This window comes from Desarmillaria tabescens, assembly GCF_030435595.1.
Source record: "Desarmillaria tabescens strain CCBAS 213 chromosome Unknown EV420scaffold_7, whole genome shotgun sequence".
NCBI lineage: Eukaryota > Fungi > Basidiomycota > Agaricomycetes > Agaricales > Physalacriaceae > Desarmillaria > Desarmillaria tabescens.
Window position 1 is genome coordinate 352,959 of NW_026848306.1, and position 23,980 is coordinate 376,938.

The 23,980-nt window shown below is 48.7% G+C and overlaps 9 protein-coding genes across 9 annotated transcripts; 8 read left to right on the forward strand and 1 right to left on the reverse strand.

Moving 5' to 3' along the window:
- Positions 1-577: 577 nt before the first annotated feature.
- On the forward strand, positions 578-1,560 carry EV420DRAFT_1095889 (uncharacterized protein). The gene has a single exon (XM_060465799.1). It carries the CDS (start codon positions 682-684, stop codon positions 1,318-1,320), a length of 639 nt encoding a protein of 212 aa, XP_060334857.1. The 5' UTR covers positions 578-681; the 3' UTR covers positions 1,321-1,560.
- Positions 1,561-2,977: 1,417 nt separating this feature from the next.
- On the forward strand, positions 2,978-3,733 carry EV420DRAFT_1264087 (uncharacterized protein; the record flags this gene model as incomplete). Its single annotated transcript, XM_060467208.1, has 2 exons — positions 2,978-3,133; positions 3,191-3,733. Coding segments are annotated over 2 exons (699 nt in total), but the record flags the coding sequence as incomplete, so codon positions are not given.
- Positions 3,734-4,569: 836 nt separating this feature from the next.
- Positions 4,570-5,832, forward strand: EV420DRAFT_1095899 (uncharacterized protein). The gene has a single exon (XM_060465800.1). The coding sequence runs from the start codon at positions 4,740-4,742 to the stop codon at positions 5,490-5,492; it is 753 nt and encodes a 250-aa protein (XP_060334859.1). The 5' UTR covers positions 4,570-4,739; the 3' UTR covers positions 5,493-5,832.
- Positions 5,833-7,736: 1,904 nt separating this feature from the next.
- EV420DRAFT_1728386 (cytochrome P450) lies at positions 7,737-10,416 on the forward strand (the record flags this gene model as incomplete). The annotated part of the gene is made up of 13 exons (XM_060479875.1): positions 7,737-8,040; positions 8,091-8,160; positions 8,240-8,377; positions 8,430-8,593; positions 8,651-8,751; positions 8,814-8,943; positions 8,997-9,010; positions 9,070-9,250; positions 9,304-9,360; positions 9,409-9,433; positions 9,481-9,603; positions 9,652-9,795; positions 9,847-10,416. 13 exons carry the CDS (start codon positions 7,737-7,739, stop codon positions 9,923-9,925), a joined length of 1,530 nt encoding a protein of 509 aa, XP_060334860.1. The 3' UTR covers positions 9,926-10,416.
- A 382-nt stretch (positions 10,417-10,798) lies between these two features.
- Positions 10,799-15,910, reverse strand: EV420DRAFT_1476270 (RNA helicase-domain-containing protein; the record flags this gene model as incomplete). Its single annotated transcript, XM_060469326.1, has 16 exons — positions 10,799-11,250; positions 11,308-11,512; positions 11,572-11,914; positions 11,964-12,271; positions 12,323-12,357; positions 12,434-13,043; positions 13,094-13,260; positions 13,344-13,837; positions 13,897-14,154; positions 14,218-14,500; positions 14,646-14,650; positions 14,764-15,333; positions 15,388-15,484; positions 15,540-15,628; positions 15,679-15,841; positions 15,892-15,910. The coding sequence occupies 16 exons, from the start codon at positions 15,908-15,910 to the stop codon at positions 10,799-10,801; spliced, it is 4,098 nt and encodes a 1,365-aa protein (XP_060334861.1).
- Positions 15,911-16,589: 679 nt separating this feature from the next.
- EV420DRAFT_1096126 (chromatin associated protein KTI12) lies at positions 16,590-17,995 on the forward strand. The gene is made up of 5 exons (XM_060465803.1): positions 16,590-16,803; positions 16,865-17,025; positions 17,088-17,167; positions 17,221-17,383; positions 17,433-17,995. Exons 1-5 carry the CDS (start codon positions 16,632-16,634, stop codon positions 17,754-17,756), a joined length of 900 nt encoding a protein of 299 aa, XP_060334862.1. The 5' UTR covers positions 16,590-16,631; the 3' UTR covers positions 17,757-17,995.
- A 507-nt stretch (positions 17,996-18,502) lies between these two features.
- On the forward strand, positions 18,503-19,803 carry EV420DRAFT_1096117 (kinase-like domain-containing protein). The gene is made up of 7 exons (XM_060465802.1): positions 18,503-18,661; positions 18,721-18,813; positions 18,865-19,041; positions 19,094-19,168; positions 19,228-19,437; positions 19,488-19,717; positions 19,770-19,803. The coding sequence occupies exons 1-6, from the start codon at positions 18,551-18,553 to the stop codon at positions 19,668-19,670; spliced, it is 849 nt and encodes a 282-aa protein (XP_060334863.1). The 5' UTR covers positions 18,503-18,550; the 3' UTR covers positions 19,671-19,717; positions 19,770-19,803.
- An 835-nt stretch (positions 19,804-20,638) lies between these two features.
- Positions 20,639-21,816, forward strand: EV420DRAFT_1096099 (uncharacterized protein). The gene is made up of 6 exons (XM_060465801.1): positions 20,639-20,777; positions 20,829-20,997; positions 21,051-21,094; positions 21,146-21,238; positions 21,296-21,366; positions 21,415-21,816. The coding sequence occupies exons 1-6, from the start codon at positions 20,760-20,762 to the stop codon at positions 21,647-21,649; spliced, it is 630 nt and encodes a 209-aa protein (XP_060334864.1). The 5' UTR covers positions 20,639-20,759; the 3' UTR covers positions 21,650-21,816.
- Positions 21,817-22,024: 208 nt separating this feature from the next.
- On the forward strand, positions 22,025-23,635 carry EV420DRAFT_1618578 (tRNA-specific 2-thiouridylase; the record flags this gene model as incomplete). The annotated part of the gene is made up of 8 exons (XM_060475359.1): positions 22,025-22,075; positions 22,129-22,266; positions 22,313-22,410; positions 22,461-22,528; positions 22,585-23,032; positions 23,086-23,241; positions 23,298-23,464; positions 23,586-23,635. The coding sequence occupies 8 exons, from the start codon at positions 22,025-22,027 to the stop codon at positions 23,633-23,635; spliced, it is 1,176 nt and encodes a 391-aa protein (XP_060334865.1).
- Positions 23,636-23,980: the final 345 nt, after the last annotated feature.

The window sequence follows — 23,980 nt, forward strand, 5'->3', positions numbered from 1 at the left end:
ATAAAGCGGTGGTCTTAACTTTAGTAGAGCTTCAAAATATAAAATGTACGAAAGAGTGTATTTTTTCAGTCGGGGCAGAATACATGATAAGTACAGGATACAGGAGATACGATGTAAACCTGGTGAACGGTGGGTTAGAACGACGTCAAGAAAAAAGAGAAGCAGCAAAAAGAAGATAAAGGTCTCAGCCTCGCCTTTAATTCCCCATCCGCGCCCTGCCATCTAGCCACCTCAGCGAGGGGCAAAGATACCCTGACGATATGGACTCCTAACTGAGCGGGGCGCGTTCTTTTACCAGGATTATCTTCATCGACCAGGGAAAAATAGAAATCGATTCAACTAGAAGGACTCACAATACATGATAGGTAACAACATAGTGGTATGTAGAACTGCTCCAGGTGATCCTGCGTCCTTGCCCCTCAACCAATGGGAGGAACGTCAGCAAAGATTGTTTTTGAGAGTCCGCTATCCTCTTCGACGTTTGTCTGGACCATCCGTCCTTCGATAAAAGCCTGAAGAGGCAGTAGACAAGATGGTAATTTTGCCGTCGTGGTTTTTGTGAAAAGAAAAAAAAACTCCTGAGCGGTTTATATCGGGAAATGATTTTAACTTGAAACTCCGACCGAATTTGGACGCGACTTGGCGAAATCGGTTTGTGCTCTTGACCATTAAAACGCGGGCATGTCCGTGCACCCGCCTGCGTCACCATTTTCACAACTTCTTCGTCGTTCGCAGTTTGCATCTTTTGACCCGTCAATACGACAGACGTACTTGTCACCGGCGCCCCACGCTAATCGTGGCGATTGGGGTCTCAAACGTCCCATCCCTATTCGACGCAGAAATGCTTACATCACCTTAGCAGCACCCTACGAGGCGCGTCAGCAGTTCACGGAATGGACTCGTGGAGAATCGCAAGTGCGGTTTATCCGCCGCTTCGAAGAGATGGATACCTTGCCTAGGATGGCGCCTTCGTCGTCGTGGGCCCAGAATCAGAGCTCGAAGACCCTGACTGAGTGGATGGTGGATTCCGAGTTTGGGACCATGGAAGAACGGCCGGAAGCTACGGAGGGATGGACGAAGAAGGAAAAGTCGGAGAAGGCGAGGGATTTCTCCAAGACGCCATTCGACGAGGACCTGGCTGGTCTAGGACGCAGAGGGCCAGGCGCATACGGAGCCAACGCAAAGCCAGAGCAATTAACGAACTTCAGTCCAAATTTCATGGCCATGACTCCAAAGGAATTCGAAGCGATACCTCAAAAAGCTACGCGCCCTGCGTCCCGCTTTCGTCGAGTTCGTCGAGAACGCCAAGCAGCAGGATGAACGTCTCAAAAATAAAACTCTTTACGAGCTTGCGCAGAAGGGTGAGGCGCCCCGGCCGAACAACGTGAACGTCGCTACGGTACCCCTTCCTTCGCTATCCGTGAAGTACCAGCCCGAATTTGCACCGGAGGTTCATCGAAGCAATCACCCACTGACGAGTTCACAGATCGCGATGCTCGTAAAATCGAGCCGCAGCCACATCCTAACGGAGGCTTACTCTACGCCCATCCCACCCAGCTCCACTTCTCATCTCATGTCCTGACCTCCAGCCTGGTATCATCCTCCAGGCAAACACCGGTTCAGCCGGTCAGGCTGCCCACCTCGGTGCCATCAGGGGCCAAAACAAGCCCGGTTTCATGGCTTCCTTCGGTGGTCTCAAAGCCAAATTGGACGTATTACCCGCTGGGAAACAAGTCCTCTACGACGTGAACAAGGCTAACCCCATGAGACGCCACGAAATCGACTCAGTCGACCGCCCCCATGCGTATCATCCCAGGAAGCGTCATCGTCGATACTCCTCCCTCAGATCGTGGGCAGGAAACCCAGCAGGGTATCAAGGGCGTGAGGATCTCCGCCTCAGTCACGACGGATTCTGCGTATAAGACGCTTACCAATTTCCATTGGCCGGGAAGCGATGATTATATGTGTGCTGATCCGCCTGAGTTCGACGAGAAGGAGCAGAAGCTGATGCAGAGCCCTGTGGAGCTGCGGAGTGAGCGAAGGGTTTCGAAGGAGGTGACCAAGGCGCATAAGGCTGCGGTCTTGGATTCGCTCAAGTTCCTTTCGACTTCGAGGTCTAGGTCTGCGCCCAAGTTGCGGAGGGAGAAGGAGTAAATTCAAGTAGACAGCTTGTTTTACTGTTGACATTATCTACGCCTGCTAAATTAAACATTTGTATAGGCAATACAATACTCATTGAACGGAGTGCTTTCATCAAGGATTACTGTCTGACAATCGTAAAAATGTCAGCGGCTGTGAATGGCGCGTTCAGTCGCTCAACGACAAGGCTCAGCCGATGCCATTTCCTAAATGGGATTTGATTGAGAAGACGTCGGTGCTGGTGTGCGAGTTCGACAAAAAAAAACCTTAAATAATTGGGAAGTGGCTTTTTCATGTCGGCGGGGAGCGGGCGTCGTGATGGCGAAAGGCGGCCAAATTGCAATCGATCGATCCCGAATCACCCGATCTTGTTTGACAATACAGTAACAGTACTTCAGAACACCTCAAGGGAATCAACCCGATAAACCTACTTGGTATTACTTCGCTTCGTGTTTCGTCTCTAAAGCGACACCATATGCAGGACAAGGGCTAGTACGAATACGGACAAGTACGATAAATTGGTATGAATCCTGCACGCGGTTACAGAGGGACTCAACTTGAGTGCTCCCGCGCTATCAACAACGCCAACACGAATGACGAGGTAGGCGCTTGGCTTTCAGTCTGAAGCTTGCTACCTCTACCACTGCCTAGTACTGACTCTATCTTGATTTTTGATATTCCCTTGCTTCCAGCTGTCATGGACGACCGTTCTCCTCCACCTAAAGAGCATGCTGTCGACTTGGTAACTGCTTTCCGTTAAGGCAGTCTGGCGTCATACTAATGAGCTATCGATACCTAGACTCTCACGGGACAGCATATAGCGCACAATGCTAAGACGATGCCGCACTCTTGCTCTGATTCGCACGAGCGCTATGGGACAAACAGTGTTCCAAGGACCGATGCGACAGCGTGCGAGTGTGCCAGACTCGTTCGGAAGTACGACGAAGAAGTCTGCAAAGGTTGGAAAGAGGAGATCGACACACTATTGGTATTTGTATGTCTTCCTTGTCTTTTGCCGAGTATCGACCTGTCTTACACCGTGATACTGTAGGCCGGTTTATTCTCTGCAGTTACCACTCCATTCATAATCGATTCCTACAAATGGCTATACAATTCGGCCAGTACGAACTCGGATACAGCGTTCTTAAGCGCTCATGCCGAGGAAAGAATCAATGTTTGCTGGTTCTTAAGCCTCGCTCTTGCGATTTCCGCAGCATCCACCGGCATATTATGCAAACAATGGCTCCGGGAGTACATTAAAGATGCGGGTCGTAACTCAAAGGATACTCTCTCTGTACGACAGATGCGACTGGAGGGATTATCAGCATGGAAAGTCGAAGGAATCATCTCGACTATTCCCCTTCTCCTCCAGGTCGCTCTTGTACTATTCTTTGTGGGAGTGCTGGAGCTTCTATGGCCGCTGAACAAGACCGTGGCTCTTCCGGTCAGCATTATTGTGGCATTCATGATTTTCTTCATCCTCTTCACCACACTGGCCCCCTCCACACAATACTGCTGGGTAGTTTTACGCCGCTCACTTGCTCTTTTGCCCCCAGAGTGTCCATACAAATCACCGCAGTCATGGCTAATCATCATCCTGTTCAACCGTGTTTTCTGTTGGGCGGCCTCTGATGGACGTAATATTTTTCATCGTCGCAGTGCATTTTCGCGACTTGACCGGCTCGGACCAATGCTGGCAAAGCACCTTTCATCGTGGTCGAAATATGACCGATACTGGGTGAAATACAACGCTGATACAGATGCATTAGTCATGACCGGGCCCTCGGTCGACTATTATCTTGGTCGCAACATTGCTTGGCTAGTGCGTCATTTCGATTTCCTCGCAGTGCAGACTGGGTTATACCAGCTCTTTTGGAATTCAATCCAAAACTATAAGGAGCGCACTCGTGTCCTTCTTCTACCAAAGCTTCATATTCCCGAGTCCTCCCACTGCGAGAAGGAACTCATGAGAAGTAGCAATCTTGAAATGATCTCTTCCATCGCCGGGGAAAAGAGGGATGAGCTTCTTCCAGTCACGGATTACGAAGAATTCTTGCGTTATGGTGATTTATCCAAGTCAGTCACCGAAGCGCTCCTTCACGCTCATGACAAGTTGTCTGCTTGCTCATGGGATACCCACTACAAATCCCGACTCGGATGCAATGCAGATTTCACGGCAACATCTTTGCTCTACTTATCGGGACAGAATGGTCTCACCGGCTTGCAGCATTGTGTATGGCTCATTAAGGCGCATCTCACACACCCTGACATTGATAATGATAATTTCATCATGCCACCCGGCGTCTACACCCCGTTCAATGCTCATATTTCTGCGGTGACTTCAGGTGTAGAATTTTCGCAGGTATCCGGTCAGTCAATGATTCTTTCTTCGTTCGGAGACATTACTTATCCTAAACCGATGTGTAGACCTGGGACTCGAGAAAGACCTATATGATTGCGCTAGGTTGCTGCTTAAGAAGAAATCTTTCCATGTTAATCCAAAGACGCTTAGTCTTCCGGTAAAGCTTTGACGGCTATTACACAAGGATACAATAGAGGCCCTCTCATCTAAGAGCTTCTATAATCTACAAAGGACGCTAATGTCTCATCTATCTGAAGCCATTTCCGTGACACAGTGTGTAGAGTCCTACATTCCCAACTTGCCCTCATGCACCCTACCATATCTTCCTCAGATCCTACGTTTTCTCTTAAAGAGGGCTTATAGCCTCCAAGATTGCAAACGTTATGTTGTTATGCTCGTGGCCGATATGGACAAATATTTGCAGGAATGTCTTCACCTATCAAGGCCCGGAATAACTATTGGAATGCGACGGAACCATCTTCGCGCATTTTTAAACCTCACAACCAAAGAACTCCATGAACCTTTGACCGCCGAGCGCCCTAACTGCCTTGATCTACATCTATGTCCAAAAACCGTTGCTTTCATTGAACGTCTGCGCAATTTAGCTTATGTGCTAAACGTATCCGCCGATGATAGTGCCCAATGGCAGGATATCCTACAGTCATGCCGTGTAGACGATACACCTCCTGCTCCCGTTTGCCTGGAAGAAATAGCCTCAGTCCCATTGCCGCCCAAGGAGCCATCCGCCCTTGCCGGCGAAATACCAAACTTATCATCCTTATGGGACCAACTCGTCCGGCTTCAAGAATTACTGGATACGATTTCCGCTGTTGAAAATATTGCCACCGAACTTGACTCTCAGACCGGTCCTCGACGAGAGTCAAATCATATAGACCGAACCCGACCTCGTACTCCCTACCGTAGAAGTACTATGAAAGGCAGGATCTCGAAAGTGGCACCACAGACAGCCCCGAAGCGGTTCCTAATGTGACGGTGGCTCCAGTTGATCTCGACGGAAATTAGCGCTCTGGCAAATGTAGGTCAACCATCATTGATATTCGATAGTTGTCGAGGGTGACATTGATACCTTCCCTAGATTTTGAACATTTTCCGATTTGATTTTCGCGCCAAATACAGTAGTAGCGATTAACGATACATCAGTACTTCTTGATAGCTTCAAGTACACAGATCCAGAAAAGAAAGTCAGTTTACAGCATGCGTTCGCTTAGTTGCGGCTCTTGTGCATAGTTGGTACATAGACTGCTGAGAGGCCGGGGTCCTGCTGAATAACTAGCCGCTCGGTCCTGGTCCCAAAGGTCCATGGCATTTGAAGGACCTACTAGTGTGCCATTTTTGAGCTAGGGAATGCTGTCATCCCTTTGCTTATGTCGAGTGGCATAAGAGTTGATAAATTCACCGGGATGTTCAAAGTCCAATACTCTATTATCCAAGGCGGTCACCCAAATTCATCTGCTAAATACAAGACTGGTTTTCCTCCATTCAACACTCGAACTTTCGGAAGAGCAGACTCTTCCAAGTCTACTCTGAACCGCGCGCACGGTCATTGACATGCCATTAATCCTCATTCTGTCAATCGAGTCTGTCTAAGAGGCTCATGCGGCGAGAGGGCGAATAACAGTGAAATCCCACCTTGAGGTCAGCATTGGTCAAGGCGGTTTAGACATGAGCTAGCCATCGGCCGCGTGCGGATTGCAGCAGGCGCTGCAAAATCATGAAACTTTTCCCCCCATTTCTGCATCGTCGAACCAGGTGATACTGCCTTCTGTGGCCCTTTTAATTCCATGGCAGCACATGTCCATGACCTCATTTTATATCTCACACGTAACTTTCCGTGCCTTTCAAGCACACAAACAAGGTGCATTCAGGGGGAAAGCAGTGATAGATATAATAGTTATGGAGCAATTACATGGAGCGACGATGGCTGAGTAAAATAAGATTTAATCGGCTGGGAGAGACGGCAGAAGATTGCCGAGAACTGAGTCAGAACGTGCTATACCAGCACAGAATTTAACTTGCAGTCATTATTCGAGCCTAATATACACTGAGGCGGACGGAGGTTAGAAAAGCATTAATGGCTCACTCATGGCTAGGCGAACGGTGCTCATTGCGCTTACGACTTAGTAGTTGCACGTAGTAACTAACCGATTTCGGCAGAAATTCAGCCGGCTTCGGCACAGAATTTTCTCGGTTTCTTCCTCTTGGTACATATATCTCTGCATCCTGCATCGGAGCGAGAACTCTCAGTTTCTCGCCGAAGTCATGTAGTGCAAACAAGTGTTAAAATACCAGCGTGGTAAAAAGGCACTTGCCGAAAGCCCTGGATCGCAGCACAATCCAGTCAAGCACTCCAATGTCTCTGGAGACGCATCTCCGGTCGATTGAACCGTGAACGTTCTCATCGCCTCTGTAGTTGTTTGTCCATTACTACGAGTCTCTGTCACTGGTTCTTCTGCGCATCGCATTCCAGAATCACGGAGAAGAGTTCTGCCAAGGCTGGCAACTGATGTCCTTTAACACGGGTCTTAATTGTGAAATCAGAAAATTTTATGAAGGTACGTCTTTCAAAGCTTAGGGATAAACGTATGAAGCTCAATTAGGACAAAGGTACGGCCTTTCCACTGCGAACATCGATGTACCGGAGTCGGGACCGATGGCCAGGGCACATAGTATGCAGACTCGGACATGAGACCTGTTCTCTGGTTCCCGATGAGGAACTGGTCAAGGAGGAAGCACATCGCTTGTAGCCGTTTAATCTCTGCGAAGTTCTAAGTGCGGGATGAGGTCAGCTGATGCTGAAATGTCACTGGACATCTGTCTCCCATGACATCTTAACGAGCGAAGATGTGACAGTCGCACTTCACTGTTCTTTCAGCATAGCACCCTGTGGTTACAATACTCTGTCGCATCGGCATGGTCTAATATTTTCCTTGACCAAGGTGGAATGGACAAAACCGACATTTATTTTCAGTATCGCGACAAGTCCTTGTATTCCTCAGGATCAGACTTCGACATCCATTTCCGGAGGACGCTCCACTCGCACGCATTCATGTCTGTTTATTCTCATGCTTATCTATCATCTGTTCTACACCATTCATGTTCGTGGAGAAGAGAGGAGATAAGGTGTCCATGCCTTTGGCCCAGTGAAAGACGTGTCTTCTTATGAGATGGGAAGACAAGCGAGTCAGCTGTGTTAGCCCACGACAACTCTTTTGCAATGAACACCCCTCTCCTTCTAGCGTCGCTTGCATCTGGGATATTATTAACATGTTCCTTGCTTTACCTTTCACGTAGACGTCGACGTGTACCTCTACCACCCGGGCCCAAGGGTATTCCGCTCTTAGGGAACCTCTGGGATGTGCCTGTAGAGTACCCATGGGTTACCTATGCTCGATGGACTGCCACCTACGGCGACGTTTTCTATTTGGATACTCCTGGAAATCCAACCGTCGTAATCAACTCTGCCCAGGCAGCAGTGGATCTGTTCGAAAAACGCTCCGGGAATTACTCCGATAGGCCAGGTACGGTGGGTGGATACTATAACATTTTACAGTCGCTAATAACATCGCAGATTTCACTATGTTACACTTGGCGGGATGGGGATTCGACTTCGGTTTTATGAGATATTCTGACGGGTGGAGGTCAGCCCAGCCACGTTCTCCATCAACATGTTGCCATTGTCTGATTTCAACGAATACGACTTCCTCCCTTCCTTTATAGAATGCATCGGCGGATGTTTCACCAATACTTCCAGTCTCGTGCAGTTCCTGCATATTATCCTGTGCAAATGAGATCATCACTGGCATTACTACAACAGCTGCATAAATCTCCTGATGCTTTTGTTCGCCATGTTCGCCAGTAAGCTCTACATAGACCGGCAGCATGTTCTTAAAGGCTCACGGTCTTCTAGTCATGCCGGTTCAGTCATCATGAAGATCGTCTACGGATATGATGCAGATGCAGATGGTGATAAATTTGTAGAGTCAGTGGATGAGGCGCTAGAAAGTGTTCGTATCATTGGCAATGTAGGGGTCTTTCTCGTCGATTACATACCTTGGTTGAAATATCTTCCACGTGAGTTTACGCATTTTTAACTTTAAGGCTCACATTGAACATTGAAGGCATCCGAAGAATGGTTGCCTGGTACAAATTTCATGAGCCTTGCGAATGCCTGGAGAAAAAAAGTCGATGACATGAAAGAGAGACCGTTTGAATACACTTTGGAGTCATTGGTGCGTCCTCACTTCTCGTCGATTGATGTTTGTCATATTAATTCTAATACCTCGTGTCAAAGGCTGATGGTTCTGCATCGCCTTCATTCGTCTCCGAAAATCTAGCAAAGATGAAACAGATCCGCATGTCGAAATATGAATCGGAAGCATACCTTGAAGTCATCCGGAATACAGCTGCGGTAGCCTTTATTGGTACATTGCATTCGGTGTTTCTTGCTGAACAACTGATTGTATATCTTGGATAGCGGGCGCTGATACCGTAAGTTTGCACCATTTTGCATCATTCCAAGTATCTTATCGTTACACAGACTGTATCAGTTGTACTTTCCACAATACTCGCTTTTCCTTCTTTACCCAGAGATACAAAACAAGGCCCAAGCTGAACTTGACACTGTGGTCGGTCATACCCGGCTGCCAAATTTTGATGACCGTCCACAGCTGCCCTATATTGATGCTATCCTGTTGGAAGCGCTGAGATGGAATCCTGTTGTTCCATTGGGTATGCATTTTGAGATACATTGATGTTGCTTCGGCTTATAACTTTCGTTTTAGGTGTTTCCCATCGTAGCGTGAAAGATGATATTTACAGGGGTTATCACATCCCCGCGGGTACGCTCCAAGTACATTTTTTAAAGTTTATGCTCATCCCCTCCGAAGGCGCGACTATCATTAGTAACACTTGGTAAGTATTCAAATTAAATCTAAGCCTCACATCGACACTCGATGTAGGGCCATACTGCACGACGAAAAAGACTACCCCAACCCAATGGTCTTCGATCCCGACCGGTTCATGCCCGAGGATGGGAGAGAACTCCAACCTAACCCCACAGCCGCATTTGGTTTTGGAAGACGGTGCGTACGATGTACTTCCCTCCAGCCTCCGTTATGATATTTCCTCAGTATATGTCCCGGCCGTTATCTCGCATTAAACACCGCATGGATTGCCATCGCGTCTATGGCATCAGCACTGTCCTTTTCCAAGGCTGTGGATTCTGAAAGCCGTGTCGTTGAACCTAGCGATACCTTTACGGACGCCCACCTGAGGTAGATCTTTCCGCACTAAACATACTATTGCCTCTTGATTGTCACTCATAGCTTTCCCATGCCTTTCAAATGTACGATCAAGGTGCGCTCAGCTCAGGCGGAAGCGGTGATAGATTCGGGCGAGTTGTAAAAAATTGGAACAACCACTAAATTACCTTCAGCTCGAGTGTCGCACGGAGAGATAAGGGCTCTGTTCAGAGACAGTGCCAACGTATTCGATGAAAATTACTGCACGGTCTGATACTCACATGAAATCAGCAGAAAAGTCCGTCCCCATGAGGCTAGGAAAATTAAACCACTAATTTGGCGAACCTCCACATAAGTAGCGTAGGCATGAGCTGGCCGTAAACCGCAGGCAATAGCAAGCACTGTATAAGCCCGAAGGAAATCCGTTCCATCGCGTTTGGTGTCTGAGCCTGTTGAAAGCGAGCATCAGTTATACGATTCCATTAAGCTTTCTTCCATAAGTGACGCAGCTTGTGAATCCTACCAAATAAAAGTAGACCCACCAGGTCTGCTGGGCGCGGCTTTGCTATGGGGCTATTATCCTTTATGGCATTAGCCTGTAACCACTGCATTTCCAGTCTCGTTGAGCCTGATAGATCGCCTCAATCCCACAATATCAAGTCGCAAGTCAGCCTAACATCGACATATGCATATTCCTGATCTACAACAAGCTAGGCTGAGTACATGTGCGTATCGTGGCCGAGTCTCGAAAGAGGAGCGAATGAGAAGAAGCCCTTCACATCGCACTGCCCGCCGCAAATGATACGCGATCGTGGACGGAAACAGGGGGTGTATACGGAACAAGATTGTCTCCTCCAAGCTGGGTGCTGAACAAGAGCTTGTATGCAGAGATAACCACTGACGGGAAGGTAGGGCACGCTAGTCTGTGTGTATATTGAGACGCCCCCCCCAAGAGAGATAGAGCGATATGCAAGCTCTCCTGGTCTGAGGCGAATCTTCCATCGCAAGCGGGCGAGTAGGGCTCGTCGCAGGGAATTCAAAAGACGGTCACACCAGACTGCGTTCCAGCATACTGAGACTTCATGTCATCCAAATCGGCGATATCATCCTGGCTCTTGTAATCATACTGTGACAAGCTGCCAAGGTCACTGGCGCCTGCCACGGAGGCAGAACCGAACGACGATCGGCGGCGGAGCCGGTCGCTTTGGGAGAAGGTCAGGTTGACGTTGCTGCTTCCACCGTCGGCGATGCTCGGGGCTGCGTCTTGTGAGATGATCGAGGACGCGTAGCTCTCGTATGTGCTGCGTTTGCCGGCTCCGCGAGGGATGCCCTGACCGAAAGGTCCACCTGGCGCGGAGAACATGGGCATGCCGGACGAATACGTCGCCTGGGAGCGCAAGGACTGGACATCCGATGGGATGTAGCCTAACGCGTCGTGAGTACGGTAGAAGCTGGCATCGAAACGGCTGGGAGTGCCAGAGCGTCGACCTGCCATGAAGACAAGAACGTAAGTATGAGAAAGCAGAGGGCGAATATATAACATACCGTCGGACATCAATCCTGTATTGGGGGCACCGCTCAAAAAATCCCGAGCATTAGTCTCATGACGACGGAACTGGTCCATGGACTTGACAAGAGTGCGGCGCGGTTTACTGAACTGAATCATGCTAGGTTGCAAGTTGTTGAGCGGACCCTCGACGAGACAGTTCTTCTCCTTGTAGTGCGTCAAGAGGTAATGCCAAAGCGGATGCTGCAGGGAAAAACACAAGTGAGATGACGCTTACATACACGACTACTTGGCGAACTGACCTTGCTCAGAACCTTGGGATTGCCTAAGATTACTACGCCGTACTTGGCTCGAGTCAGCGCAACATTCAGACGCCTAGGATCGTTCAGGAAACCGATGCCTTGGTGTTCGTTGCTGCGAACACAACTGAGAATGATGTAATCCTTCTCTCGTCCCTGGAAAGCATCGACACTGGCAACTTCGATTTCTTTGTATAAGTCTTTCTTCAAAGACCCATTGAACTGCATGTAGGTCACGATGTACGACCTTTGACCTTCATAGGGAGTAACGACGCCAATCTGTCCCGGAACAACACCTGATTTGAAGAACTTGGTAACTATCTTCTCGACATTGGAGGCTTCAGTTCTGTCAAGGGATGAGTCAGATTCCAATGTATTAATAGTAGGATACGAACCTATTCAAGAAAGACGTGCCGCTGCTGGAAATCTCTTCCTGTCCAAGATTCTGGTAGAAGAACATAGGAGTGTCTGGCACCGGCCAAGGGAAGTCAACATTCTTCCTCAAACGCTCCGGGGCTGTGACACCATTCTGAAGTGTTCCTTCGTAGAACATATTGGATGGGAACTCGGAGAGGCATGGATGCATCCGGTACTGAACCTGGAGACGGATCGGTCTGTTGCCTAAAACGACTAGACGCTCAAATAAGGACTGTGTCAGGCCAGCGCGGGCTGCTTTCTTATTCATGATGACCGGGCCAAGTTGCTAGATCAATGCCGTTTAGAAATATACAGACACAGATTGAAATGCACAAACCTGATGATCGCCGACCAAGACAACCTGCTTACATCCTAAAACTAGAGGAATCATGCACTCTAGCAACACCTTTGTCAAAATTGGGTATCATAAACAGCGAAGCATGCTGACCTGGTTCTGCGGCCTGTGTAGCCTCATCAATCAGAACAGTCCTAAACTTGAGTTTGCTCAACCTCGGATCACCCGCTCCTACGCAAGTGCAGCAGATAACGTCCGCAGCACTCAGAATCTCCTTCTCGCACTGCCTGATAAGCGTCTTATACTTCCTTTCATCGTTGCTACTCAGCTCCCCTTGCTCGTTTTTCAGCATGATAAGCTTCTGCAGCTCTACGTGGGTGGTGCTGTTCGCTACTTGCTGATGAAGAGTCAAGTACGCGACACTCGAGTCCAGAGCCTCCCGCGACTTGGCGGTCAAACGGACCACCTTCAGACCCGTGGTGTTAATCTTCTCTGTGAGCTGATCAACGGCAACGTTCGAGGGAGCGCAAACGAGAACTTGGCCAGGGTTCATTTTGGCGAGGTGGTAGACGATTGATGCTGAAGTCACGGTTTTACCGGTTCCGGGAGGTCCTTGGATCAAGCTGATGGGCTTCTGCAAGACGCTCTTCACAGCATACATTTGGGAATGGTTGAGTTCGGGAAGGCCGGGGGCGGAAAAGCGCTTGGGCATTTGGGTTCGAAGGGATTGAGGTTCGAGCTCGTGACCAAGGAGTTTGTGGTACTAGATCATGATTAGAGGGGTAGACGGAATGAAGAAAGGAACAGTCTTACGATGTAACCGCTAACACTCTTCTCGTCAACAGCGAACGTCTTCATAGCTAATTGCATCCTATCGAAGCTGGTAGACTTCCAGACAAAGTCCGCGGCGAAGTTATGAGTGCACTCGGATGGAACTCCTTCAGTTCTTCGCAACTCCAGACCGATCTCGTCCGAAACATCTACAACACATCAGAACTCCGCTCAAAAAGTCAGAGAGAGTTTGGTACTCACTATTTCGGGATCTTAAGCACATGTCCAACACCTTCCCAAGCTTTGTGCAACTCTCCCATATATCGCAATCTTAGCTCATCGCCTACCGCCAAGCGCACTTCGCCACTCTCCAGTTTCGGAAGGCAGAACCACGCCACTCTCTTCTGATTCAGTCCCAGATCCCAACGAACGATGATATCCGTCTGCGTCTGACTTTCCTTGAGCCGCTTATCATAGTCGGCTTCAATCTTAACCAACGGGCCGAAAATATTCTGATACTGATACGCGTCTTCGTAGCGCAACATGATCGGTTGCGGTTCATCGTCCACACCAGGCTTCTCTAGGTCTTCGAGTGTAGCATTAGCATTCTCCCGCCATAAATCTTCGAGCCGGTTGATCTGGGCAAAAGAGATTTGACGAGAGCGGAGCTGTTCTGTCTCGCTTGGGGGCTTTACCAGCCACGAGAGAAAGGAGCGATCGTCAATGAGGGGCGCCCAGAGGGAGGCATTCCACTGTATATCCTTGGAGATGGCAGCACAAGGCTGACTGTGATGGATCGTTGTAAGCCGGACGTATTAGGATATGCAAGGAAACCCGTTACTCACCGGCAGAGAAGGACGACGACAGTATCGCTTTTAGCTGGAATGAAACCAAGCATGAAGACGTTCTTGCTGCCACAGTTGTAGCACTCCGGTGTGGTCTCTCCGAGAGGACTCTCTGCGTGCAAAATGACCTCTTTATGTTTAGCGCGCACGAGGTGATTAACGATATGTGAAGCGGACGTATTTCCACGAGAGTTGCAGAACCATTTCGAGCAGATGAGACACTTGACAACAGATGCCGGAGAGTGAATTCCGCAATAACTAGCAAAAAATCCAATTTGTGAAGTGACACCATCAGAGGAGAAACGAAATGGTAAAACAAACCTGCAAGCGTGGGGAGGCAGATCAACAGCGCTGCCATCCTTGAGATCATCCAGAACAGCATCAAAATCCTCGTCGAGCGCAGAACGAGGAGTACTGATGTGATGAGCATCCCCGTTCCCGGATGCTGGGTCATTGAACTCGGAAATTGAGAGGCTCGAAAGGTCGACTGAGGAGGCATTATCTTGGGTATTGGCAGTGTAGACAGACGAAGTGTCGTCCACTACGCCCATACCTCCATAGGAAGAAGCAGAGTCGTACTGGAAATTATCGAATGTGTCCATTGCTGGAGAAAGCAGAAGTTGTTGACACAGCACTTTACGCTGACTCCAAATCGGTAGCGTATTGCCTTAGTAAGCGTCTTCCTTATTTGGTGAAAAATTCTCAGGGGGAAGAAACGAGGATAATCAGCATTAGCTAGTATAGTATACAGTGGCTAGTGAGTTGGAAATACAGTATTATACGGAGAACGTCATTACGTCGATGTATGAATACATATCGTGGGTTGCCATGATGAGCGTAAAAACGTCCGTTGTCGTGATAACTTACAATGCAGTAGGACTCGACCTGAACACCGGCGGCTCAGATACTTCCTGCGAGTCCCGCTTGCCGTTTGTTACGACGCTAGGCCGGTACGGCGAGGAGAAGCTGGAAGTTGATGACCGCACCGAGGGGCTGCGAGAGAGGCTGACTGAAACGGGGGCATGTGGAGGAGGTGGAGGTGAAGGTGTCGCATAGCGGGGTAAAGCCTCGTCAGGTCTCTGGAGGATAAATCCCCTCAGCCCAGCAGCTTTCTCGCCTTGTCTACCGAATCCGAACGATGCCTTGTCAGTGCTTCTGAACGAGCCAAATGTCGAAGCTGGCTGGGCCTTTTCGTCCCCAGCGAACGTACTCGCCACGAATGAGGGAGAAGCGTTGACGAAAACTGGGCGGTTGTCTCGGGATGTGGGAAGTATGCCCTTCGCATCCTCACGCCACGCACTGATGGACCGTTTCTCCTTGGCCGACTCGCGGAATATAAGTCCGAGCAGCATGTTCAGGCAGCCGATGGAGAACAAAAGGAACGCAGATACAAGCGTAAAATCGTCGACATGATGTGAGAGAATCTGGGCCCCGATGCTAAACGCCGCACGTCAACAAAAGAAAAAATAGTGATGGTACAACAAAGCTTACAGGCATTGGAAAATTCCGAGAGCACCAAGACCGAAGCCGGATCCGAGAACAGGGAAGAAACGTTCGAAAAAGACCGAAGGCCAACCCACTTCAGACACTATGACCCGGTGTAAGTTAACTAATGGATTGCTGATGATGGGTGACGGGCTTACTGATGAGGACAATAGTCTGGAATATTATGAGAAGGCTGGAAACCACAGCCCAGAAGACACCGGCGGCCTGGTTAGGAATCGTGCTGCCTCTGTAAAGCAGTCAGCGACTGCCAAAAGGACGCCATGTAAACAGACTAACTCGATGTAATCGCAGTCTTCCAAGTCGGAGTTATTGCCAAGGTTAGCCTCGAAGGCGTTAAAGGCGTTGACATTATGAACCATAACAGTGATCGTGCTGGCGAATACAAGTATGAGGGAGATAATGCTGAGGAACCGGACTGCGTTAAGGCCGTAGAAAAAGACTGTACTTTGGGTAAGTAAACGTCAGTGACAAATTTCGAAAGTCACTCACGCGCTCGAGGTGGCAGCATTATTTTTCAGAGTTTAGTGAGTGAATGACAGTGAAGAGAATGGATTTGCAGCTATGCAAGCGTAAGGAGTAGAAGATCCAGCTAAAGGCGTCCCAGCACCAAGGTCGTGAAAGCAGAGAAAAAATAAACCGCAAAGGAGGGAATGAAATCAAACCACCATGGGTCCCTTTCGAAGGTTTTATAGGACCGGTGATAATAGCGTAATTTCGTTGTTTGTACGCCCGCCGGCGTCGTTGTGCGGCGCACATACTGGCATAACAATGTGCGAGAACAATAGCCTTGCAAGGGTTCTTGTTCTTTTTTTGGCCATTCGATCATGTGATAACAATAAAAAATCCTTTTTGGGATATGTAGCGACGTCAAAGCGCAAATCAATCTTTTCCCACTCAATTCTACGCGTCGTGATACAGCGTATAGTGCGGCTAGTAACCATCGTTTCGTGGTTTCTTACGTTTGGAAGGTGTATAATGTTTCATGTTGACGGTTGAAGCGTCTCTTGATATTCTTGAGTTGCTGTAGCAGATGTTTGGAAATCTCGTACTTGAATAACATACAGAATTGAAAGTTTAGAAAAAGCATCGCAAGACGTGTTTATAAACCTTTTTACAGGCTTTTCCTTGCAAGCCGACATTCGGCACCATCCAACGGCATAACCCGATACAGATCACCATCAATTTCCAATTCATTCGCTCTCGCACTTCCACCAAGACAACGTCCTTCAATGGCGTTGATAACCATATCCGGATACCCCTGCTCAGGAAAATCCCGCCGAGCCCACCAAATCGTGACCTCCATCCAAGAAAAACTAAAAGATCCCAACTACACCGGCCCCCAACTCACTGTCGTCCTCATCTCCGACGAGTCACTCAACATCCCCCGGTCCGCATATGATGGTCCGCACCTCCCCGTTGCCCCTTGTGTTGAGGTTTCCCACTGATGCAGATGTCACATCAGACAGCCGGTCGGAAAAACCGGCTCGGGGCGCACTATTCACTGCGCTGCAGCGCCAGATTTCTCTGAAGAATATCGTTGTGGTCGACGCTCCGAACTACATCAAAGGGTTCCGGTATCAAATATACTGTGCAGCTAGGGAGTTCAAAGTACGCGTGTGCACTGTAAGGAGTTCCTTTTGTTCCTCCTTTTTTTTGTTTCCTTGTTGATTGCCCCTTTGAAGTAGGTCTATGTCGTCGCGACGCCTGAGCGATGCAGGGAATGGAATAGCGCTCGTCCCGAGTCTGAGAGATATGCACCCGAGACGTCTGTCCTATTTCAATATCCAGTCTCGATAGACCCATGACTCCATCTTTCAGCCTCGAGAACCTTATTCAACGATACGAGGAGCCTTCATCCATGGTCCGCTGGGACTCGCCTCTCTTCACGATTCTATGGACGGACGAAGACATCCCATCTGCCGATATCTGGAAGGCCATTACAGATGGCGCTGTGAAACCGCCAAATTCTGGGACACTTTCTGTGCGCCTACCTCCCTTGGTCCTTAAAACTAACCTGAGTATTCACGTAGGTCACCAAAGCTCCGACAGATGCTCTCGTAACACTCGAAAACACCACCCTTTCAATTGTATCCTCGATAATGTCGGAACAAGGCGCCCTACAAGGCCCCGGGGGAACCGTCCAGCTCCCCATCTCATCGACTTTGAAACCCAAAGTGCATCTCCCCGCTCGGAACCTCACACTCTCGGAACTCCAGCGTTTGAAACGACAGTTCGTGACAGTTCACAAGAAAGCTATAACTTTGGGCACGACGGAGAGAGGTCATGTCGACTGGCATGAAGATAAAATAGCAGAAAAGTTTGTCGTGTATCTTGAGGAGCATTTGAAAGACTAAGAGTGCATTTATTATCGATATAGCGATGATTCTCCCGTTAACCTCGGTTGAAACGAGCACAGATGGCTGCAGTTGTAGGCCTAATAAATGTAACTTTCGGGCACAAAAATGTGCAAAAAAATGAATGTCTGTCGTCGTGCTAGGCATGGCGGGGCGTACGCGTCGACGGCGGGATCGTGTGGGGTGTCGTCAGGCTCTTCGGTACCTTCTCCGTCGAGGCATGAGTTCTTACGGCCGCTGAGGATGAGAGCATGCTGGTGGACAGCAAAAAAAGGTGGTGGGATGGGATCGACGGTTGTTTAGGGTGGGGAGGTGGAATGAATGGTATCCGGCACTATTGGAGCTGCCAGATGCATAAAAAGTATCTCTGCGAGCTGGCCCTATCTTGTATTCCGGACGAATTTTTCATCCGCACTTACTCGGACCGTCTCAGCGGTAGAATGCAGATAAGCGCCTAGACACGTTGCACATACGACTATGCCGATACCCGACAAAGTCGTCGACAGTGCCACTCTCCCGACAGACATGTCGCGTCCGATTCTGCGCAGCTGGGATCAAATCAACCTCGATGACCAAGGAATCGATGTGCGAACCCAGATTCAGGGTCTCATTCATAATGTTTCTAGTCCTTGGAAAACTGTGGAGTCGATATCACCATCGTTGGAGATGACGGTTATGGATGTACTGCAGCAGGTATGTTTGCTGTAGAGTCTAATCAGCAGTAATGAAGGATCCAATGAAATCGTCAGGAACTAGATGATACGCCTTGGACCGATAGATATCGTACAACCTATATGAAATGTCTTCGAGCCTTGAGCAAAGCCCGCAGTATCGTGCCCTCTTCCTTTTCTTCTCGAGATGTGACTAGAGAAGGGCCATACCCTATCAGCGGCGGCGGATTTGCAGTAAGCGTCCATCTACTCTTGGTCAATGTTCTTGTTTTTATCCACGGTCTCCCTGGTAGGACATTTATAAAGGGCGTCTCGATGATACGCAAGTATGCTTGAAGGTCCTTCGGATATTCATCCCTGAAAAGGCTCGGGCGAAGCTTCTCCGAGTAAGTCACGCACCGTACTAAGCTAAACTACTACGTCTTGACGCGCTGCAGGATTTTTGCAGGGAAGCTCTCGTATGGAGGCAGTTCCGCCACCCTAATATCCTTCCCTTCTTGGGAGTCAGTGAAGACCTTTTCGCTCCCAGTTATTGCTTGATATCTCCTTGGATGGACAATGGAAATATCATGTCTTACCTTGAAGCCCATCCTGACCACGATCGCCTTACATCGGTATACTTGACCTTACATGAAATTGGCGAGAGCTGAAGTTACATTTTCCCAGCTAATTCAGGTTGCCGAAGGGATGAAGTATTTGCACAATCTTGATCCTCCAGTGGTACATTCCGATATCCGTGGGGTGCGTTCAAGTACCTGGCTCACTATCTTCGTGTCACCTCTTACATGGGTTTCTCTTAGGCAAATATTCTTGTCATGGATGATCTACGTTGCTGTTTGGCTGATTTTGGCCTTTCCCTGTTCGCGGAATCACAGGCTCTTGACAGCACATCTAGGATGAGCAAAGGAAGCATCCGCTGGCTAGCTCCCGAATATATGGATTCAACACTATTTGACCGATCATACCTCACCGCTAGGGATATCTATGCCTACGGATGCACTATTATCGAGGTAAGGCTAGCAGCTCACCGTTGCCACATTCTTATGACGTTATTTCCAAGATCTTTACCGGCGAATCACCTTTTAGTGGCATCAAGAATGATGCTGGTGTTATGTGTGAGGTCGTGACGAAGCGAAGTCGTCCACCGCGACCACCTTTACATGTTTTTCCAAACGACAGCCTATGGTTCCTCGTCGAGCTGTGTCTCATAAATGCGTCAAGATGGCGACCAGACGCGAAATAAGTTTTAGCAAACTTATTACGAATTGAAAAAAAAATTGATAATGAACTGTGAGACTCTCATGATATACCCTTCATGATTCCCTTTTCACCTATGTCCCAGGTCGTCTTCCAGCCCATCTCTCTTTCCTTGGGAACCCAACAGTGACACTTTCGTTGTCTGGCCGGACCGGCAGGAAGAAGCTGCTATGACAGGGCCTTCGTATCACTGGAAAGGATGGGAAGGCTTTCCAAACATCGACACAAACGTACCTCGCCAAGTCCCCCGCCCATACCATGTAAAAAGAGAAAGATCACCTTCTCCATCCTCTACCTCAGACACCAAGGACAAGTCCTCCCTCACACGCCAAAACCTATCTACCCAGACCACATCTTCCCATAGCAAGCGCCGTCAATTTGAATCATGGGACGGATACCGTCCTATGCCTCCACGAGTACGGACTCCTCCCTTTGAACCATGGAGCGGACCCCCTCCTATGAAGTACGGTCCCTTTTCCCGACCATAAGCTGGGAACAAAACTACATTGACATCACACGAGACTTGTAAATGTATACATCATTCTTTCTTCATGTCGCCTATTGTCGGGTGTTGTGGTATAGAGTAGCGCCAGCAAAACTGGAAAACTGGATTGATTGGCCAATGGCCATCTCCGCTGATACAACTCAGGTAAACTACTCCTACCGACCTCGATGGCTCGTTACCTTGCTCCTCTCAGCGATTCCAGAGGAAGACGAGCTCCCCTACCTAAAACTCAAATGTACTTATTATCGACGTAACAATGATCTTCTCAGATATTTGTTATATCCTCGCTTCCCTGAGAATGGGGTGGGCTAGAAGTGTAATCGGACTCGGAGGGTGAAGAGGATATGAGTAGACAATGATTATGCTCGTCGCTTGTACTTGGCAAAAATCTGTACTTCGGCAGTCATTCGTAGCCGATCGAGATTCATAATCCGCCAAGTTTACTGGACTTTCTTTTTCCCATCATGATGTGAACAATAGGAAATCGAGTCCTACGCTCTGACAACCCAAGTCACCTTACACACAAGTCAAGTGACAACGAGTGTTCTTTCCTCTCACGACACGTTAGCTATGAATCTCTTCCCCAAGGTACGCTTGAAATCGTTGCATCATTATTTCATACTAAATGGTCCGTTACAGCACGAGTTGCAACCCATCAAAGTTGATGAAGATGGAGCATGGAACTTCTTCGACGGAGCTCTGAAGACCTATTTTATCGGTTCAGACGGGACTGGGAACTTCACGTCACGCCAGGTTTTCAAGCATTCGAACCCTCATACGGGAGCTGGAAGAGGGTCTACCGCAACCCGTGCGTAAACAGACAGTTTCCTCAATGTCACCGGTGTCTTACGCTCTTCGCAGCTCCGTACCACTGGCATATCTATCAAACTGAGACATTTGACGTCGTGCGTATAGACTGCCTTGGGGTGGTGGTGATGGACTGAGCAGAGTCGCAGAAATCCGGCGTTCTTTGTTACGACCTGGATGGTAATCAAGGCAAACTTCAAGCCGGGGAGTCGGTTACTATCACTCCTGGGCGTTACCATACTGTGCGTCGCCATCTTCAATAATATACCTGAACACCACTAAATGATATACAATCTCAGTTTTGGTCCGACCCAGAGGCAGGCAAAAACCTAGATGTACACATCACTGTCCACGGGGGACCTAATCCTGGGTTCGTCATAGTCTTCCCCTTCCTTCCTCTCCTCACCAATTCCATCAGGTTCGACGAGACATTCGTGCATAACTTCTACGGCTACCTATCCTCTGTAACCATGCAAGGACTGAAGCCAAGCATCTTCCAGATGCTCGCCTTCATGGACCACGCGGATGTCGTACTGGTTGATTTCCCTCTCCAGTCTGGCCGTTTGGCTAATCTGGTTCTTGGACGGTGGATTGGGAGGTATATTGGAGGGTATGATGTCGAGTATAAGGTTTTTGGCGAGAAAGCAGCGTGATTCGGTGGATGACAGTCTATGTAAATTTGTGTCTGTGCGAGTTTCTCTCTTGTTAAGAAAACGATTTCTGTCCATCGGTGCTACAACACTTGGATCAATGATTCCAGGCGCAGACAGAAACGCGTCGTGGATGATATAAGACAGACGTCCGGAAATGGACATCGTCTTTGCGATCAAAATTAAATAAATCAAATAACACGCTCATGTCTTCTCTTCCTTGTCTAAAAGCAGCCTTCAAACGATGCATATCTCGCAACTATGCTACAGCTGCGATGCACACTTTACCTCAGCCTGGAGACAAAGGTCCCTCTTATTGACCTCCACACCAAAAATTAGTGACTAACGGATGTCTTTTGGGTACTAGTGGTTGTTGGTATGTCTGGGGGTGTCGACTCGTCAGTTGCAGCTAGATTATTAGCAGAACAGGTCCGTGGTCTGTTCTCTGCGTCAATCGAACAAAGATTAATCCAGAGACGTAGGATTTCGATCTTTCCGCTGTATTCATGCGTAACTGGGACACTCGCGACGAAAGTGGGACGGACGAGGGGTGCGAATGGAAAAAGGACTGGGAAGACGTGCAACGCGTGTGTAAAGTCCTGGATATTCCCTGCCGAATGGTATGTCTTCGAGTTTGTTCCAATAACTCCTGCTGACACAGTGTAGATTGATCTGTCGCGTGAATACTGGAATCGGGTGTTTGAGCCTTCGTTGAACGTCTGGGAAGCTGGCCTGACACCTAACCCTGATGTGTGGTGCAACAGGTTGGTGTTTTGCTTACAGTTTCGTGTTGCTGTTTTTGTGACTTGTGAAGAGAAATCAAGTTTGGCGCACTGTTAGAGCGATTGCCTATGGAGGATGAGAAGGCCTGGTTTGCTACCGGTAATACCTTCCCTGCTGTCTCCTATACGTCTCCATCGATTCTTATATGCGTAAAGGCCACTATGCGCGCAAAACCTGGTCCAATCATCCCAGACCACGACCACAACTTCGCTGTGCCAAGGATCCCATCAAAGACCAGTCATACTACCTGTCGTCCATCTCCGAACAGAGCCTCGCTCGAACTCTCTTCCCAATCGGCGATTTTACCAAAGCACAAGTACGCGATCTAGCTAAAAAATACGATTTACCAACTGCAGAAAGACCTGAGAGCATGGGGCTATGTTTCATCGGCGAGAAAACACGGTTCCGGGATTTCCTCTCTTCGTATTTGCCTCCCAATCCCGGTCCTATCTGTGACCATGTTACCCAGAAACGGGTAGGCACTCATCAAGGCCTTTGGTCCTATACTATTGGTCAGAAAGCTAGGATACCGGGGATGTCTGAAAAGATGTTCGTGTCCGGGAAAATGGAAGGTACGAACACCATCTTCGTCGTCCCTGGGGGGTGAGTTTTGCTCACGTCTAGTTTAAATAACTGCTTCCTTACTCCCGAATTAGGGACCATCCTCTATTATTAAGAAATACGTATCGGCCAATAGAATGGAGGTCGATCTGGGCGGATTCACCCATACCTGGGGTTGAGAAGGGAGAGGCGTTCCGCGGGATGGCGAAGATTCGACATCGTCAGCCGTTGGTCCCTTGTACTGTATCTCGGTAAGACTGCATGATTACGTCCCGTCGATAATCCGACTCATCTTTCCTTTCCATAGTGACGAACACGGACTTTTAATTACGACAGACACCCCTCAGAAAGGCGTCGCTACCGGCCAGGTGATCGCTATTTGGGACGACGATTGGTGCTTGGGTTGCGGGCTTGTCGACTCTACATCCTATGTGGGGGAGCTCCACTTCCAGAAGCCCGCGGACGGTGACGAAGGTGAGAAGAGCGGAAATTATGGTGCGAAGATGGAGTCTCAGTATGTACCACCTAAACGAAGCAGTCCCAAGTACGCTTTCCCGTCATCTCCACGTCTTTTCTATGGCTGATTGCTTCGTAGAACACGCTGCGGGAAGGAGTGGATCCGAACGCATCCCAACGGAACTGTAGGCGCTTTTCAGGCGTACTGGAACTCTTTAACTCAAGAGCAAAAAGACGTAAGCATGTTGTGAGAATGGTGATTCGTAGCTCTGATGCCCATGTGCACCGTCCGTAGTTTTATCAACGCAAAGACAAAATACAGGCGAATGTTCACAATTAGGTGTACCGTGGCCGAAGACGTTTGACAAGCGTCAATATTAACCGGTAGTGAAGTTGGTCGGAATCACGACATTCATGAATATAACGTGGTTCATGTAGTGGCGTCAAGTGCAAGAGCGCAAGGTGAAATATATTTTTGAGCTCAGTACCGATATGTAGCACCCGTGTACACGCCTAGTAATTCCATTAAATAAT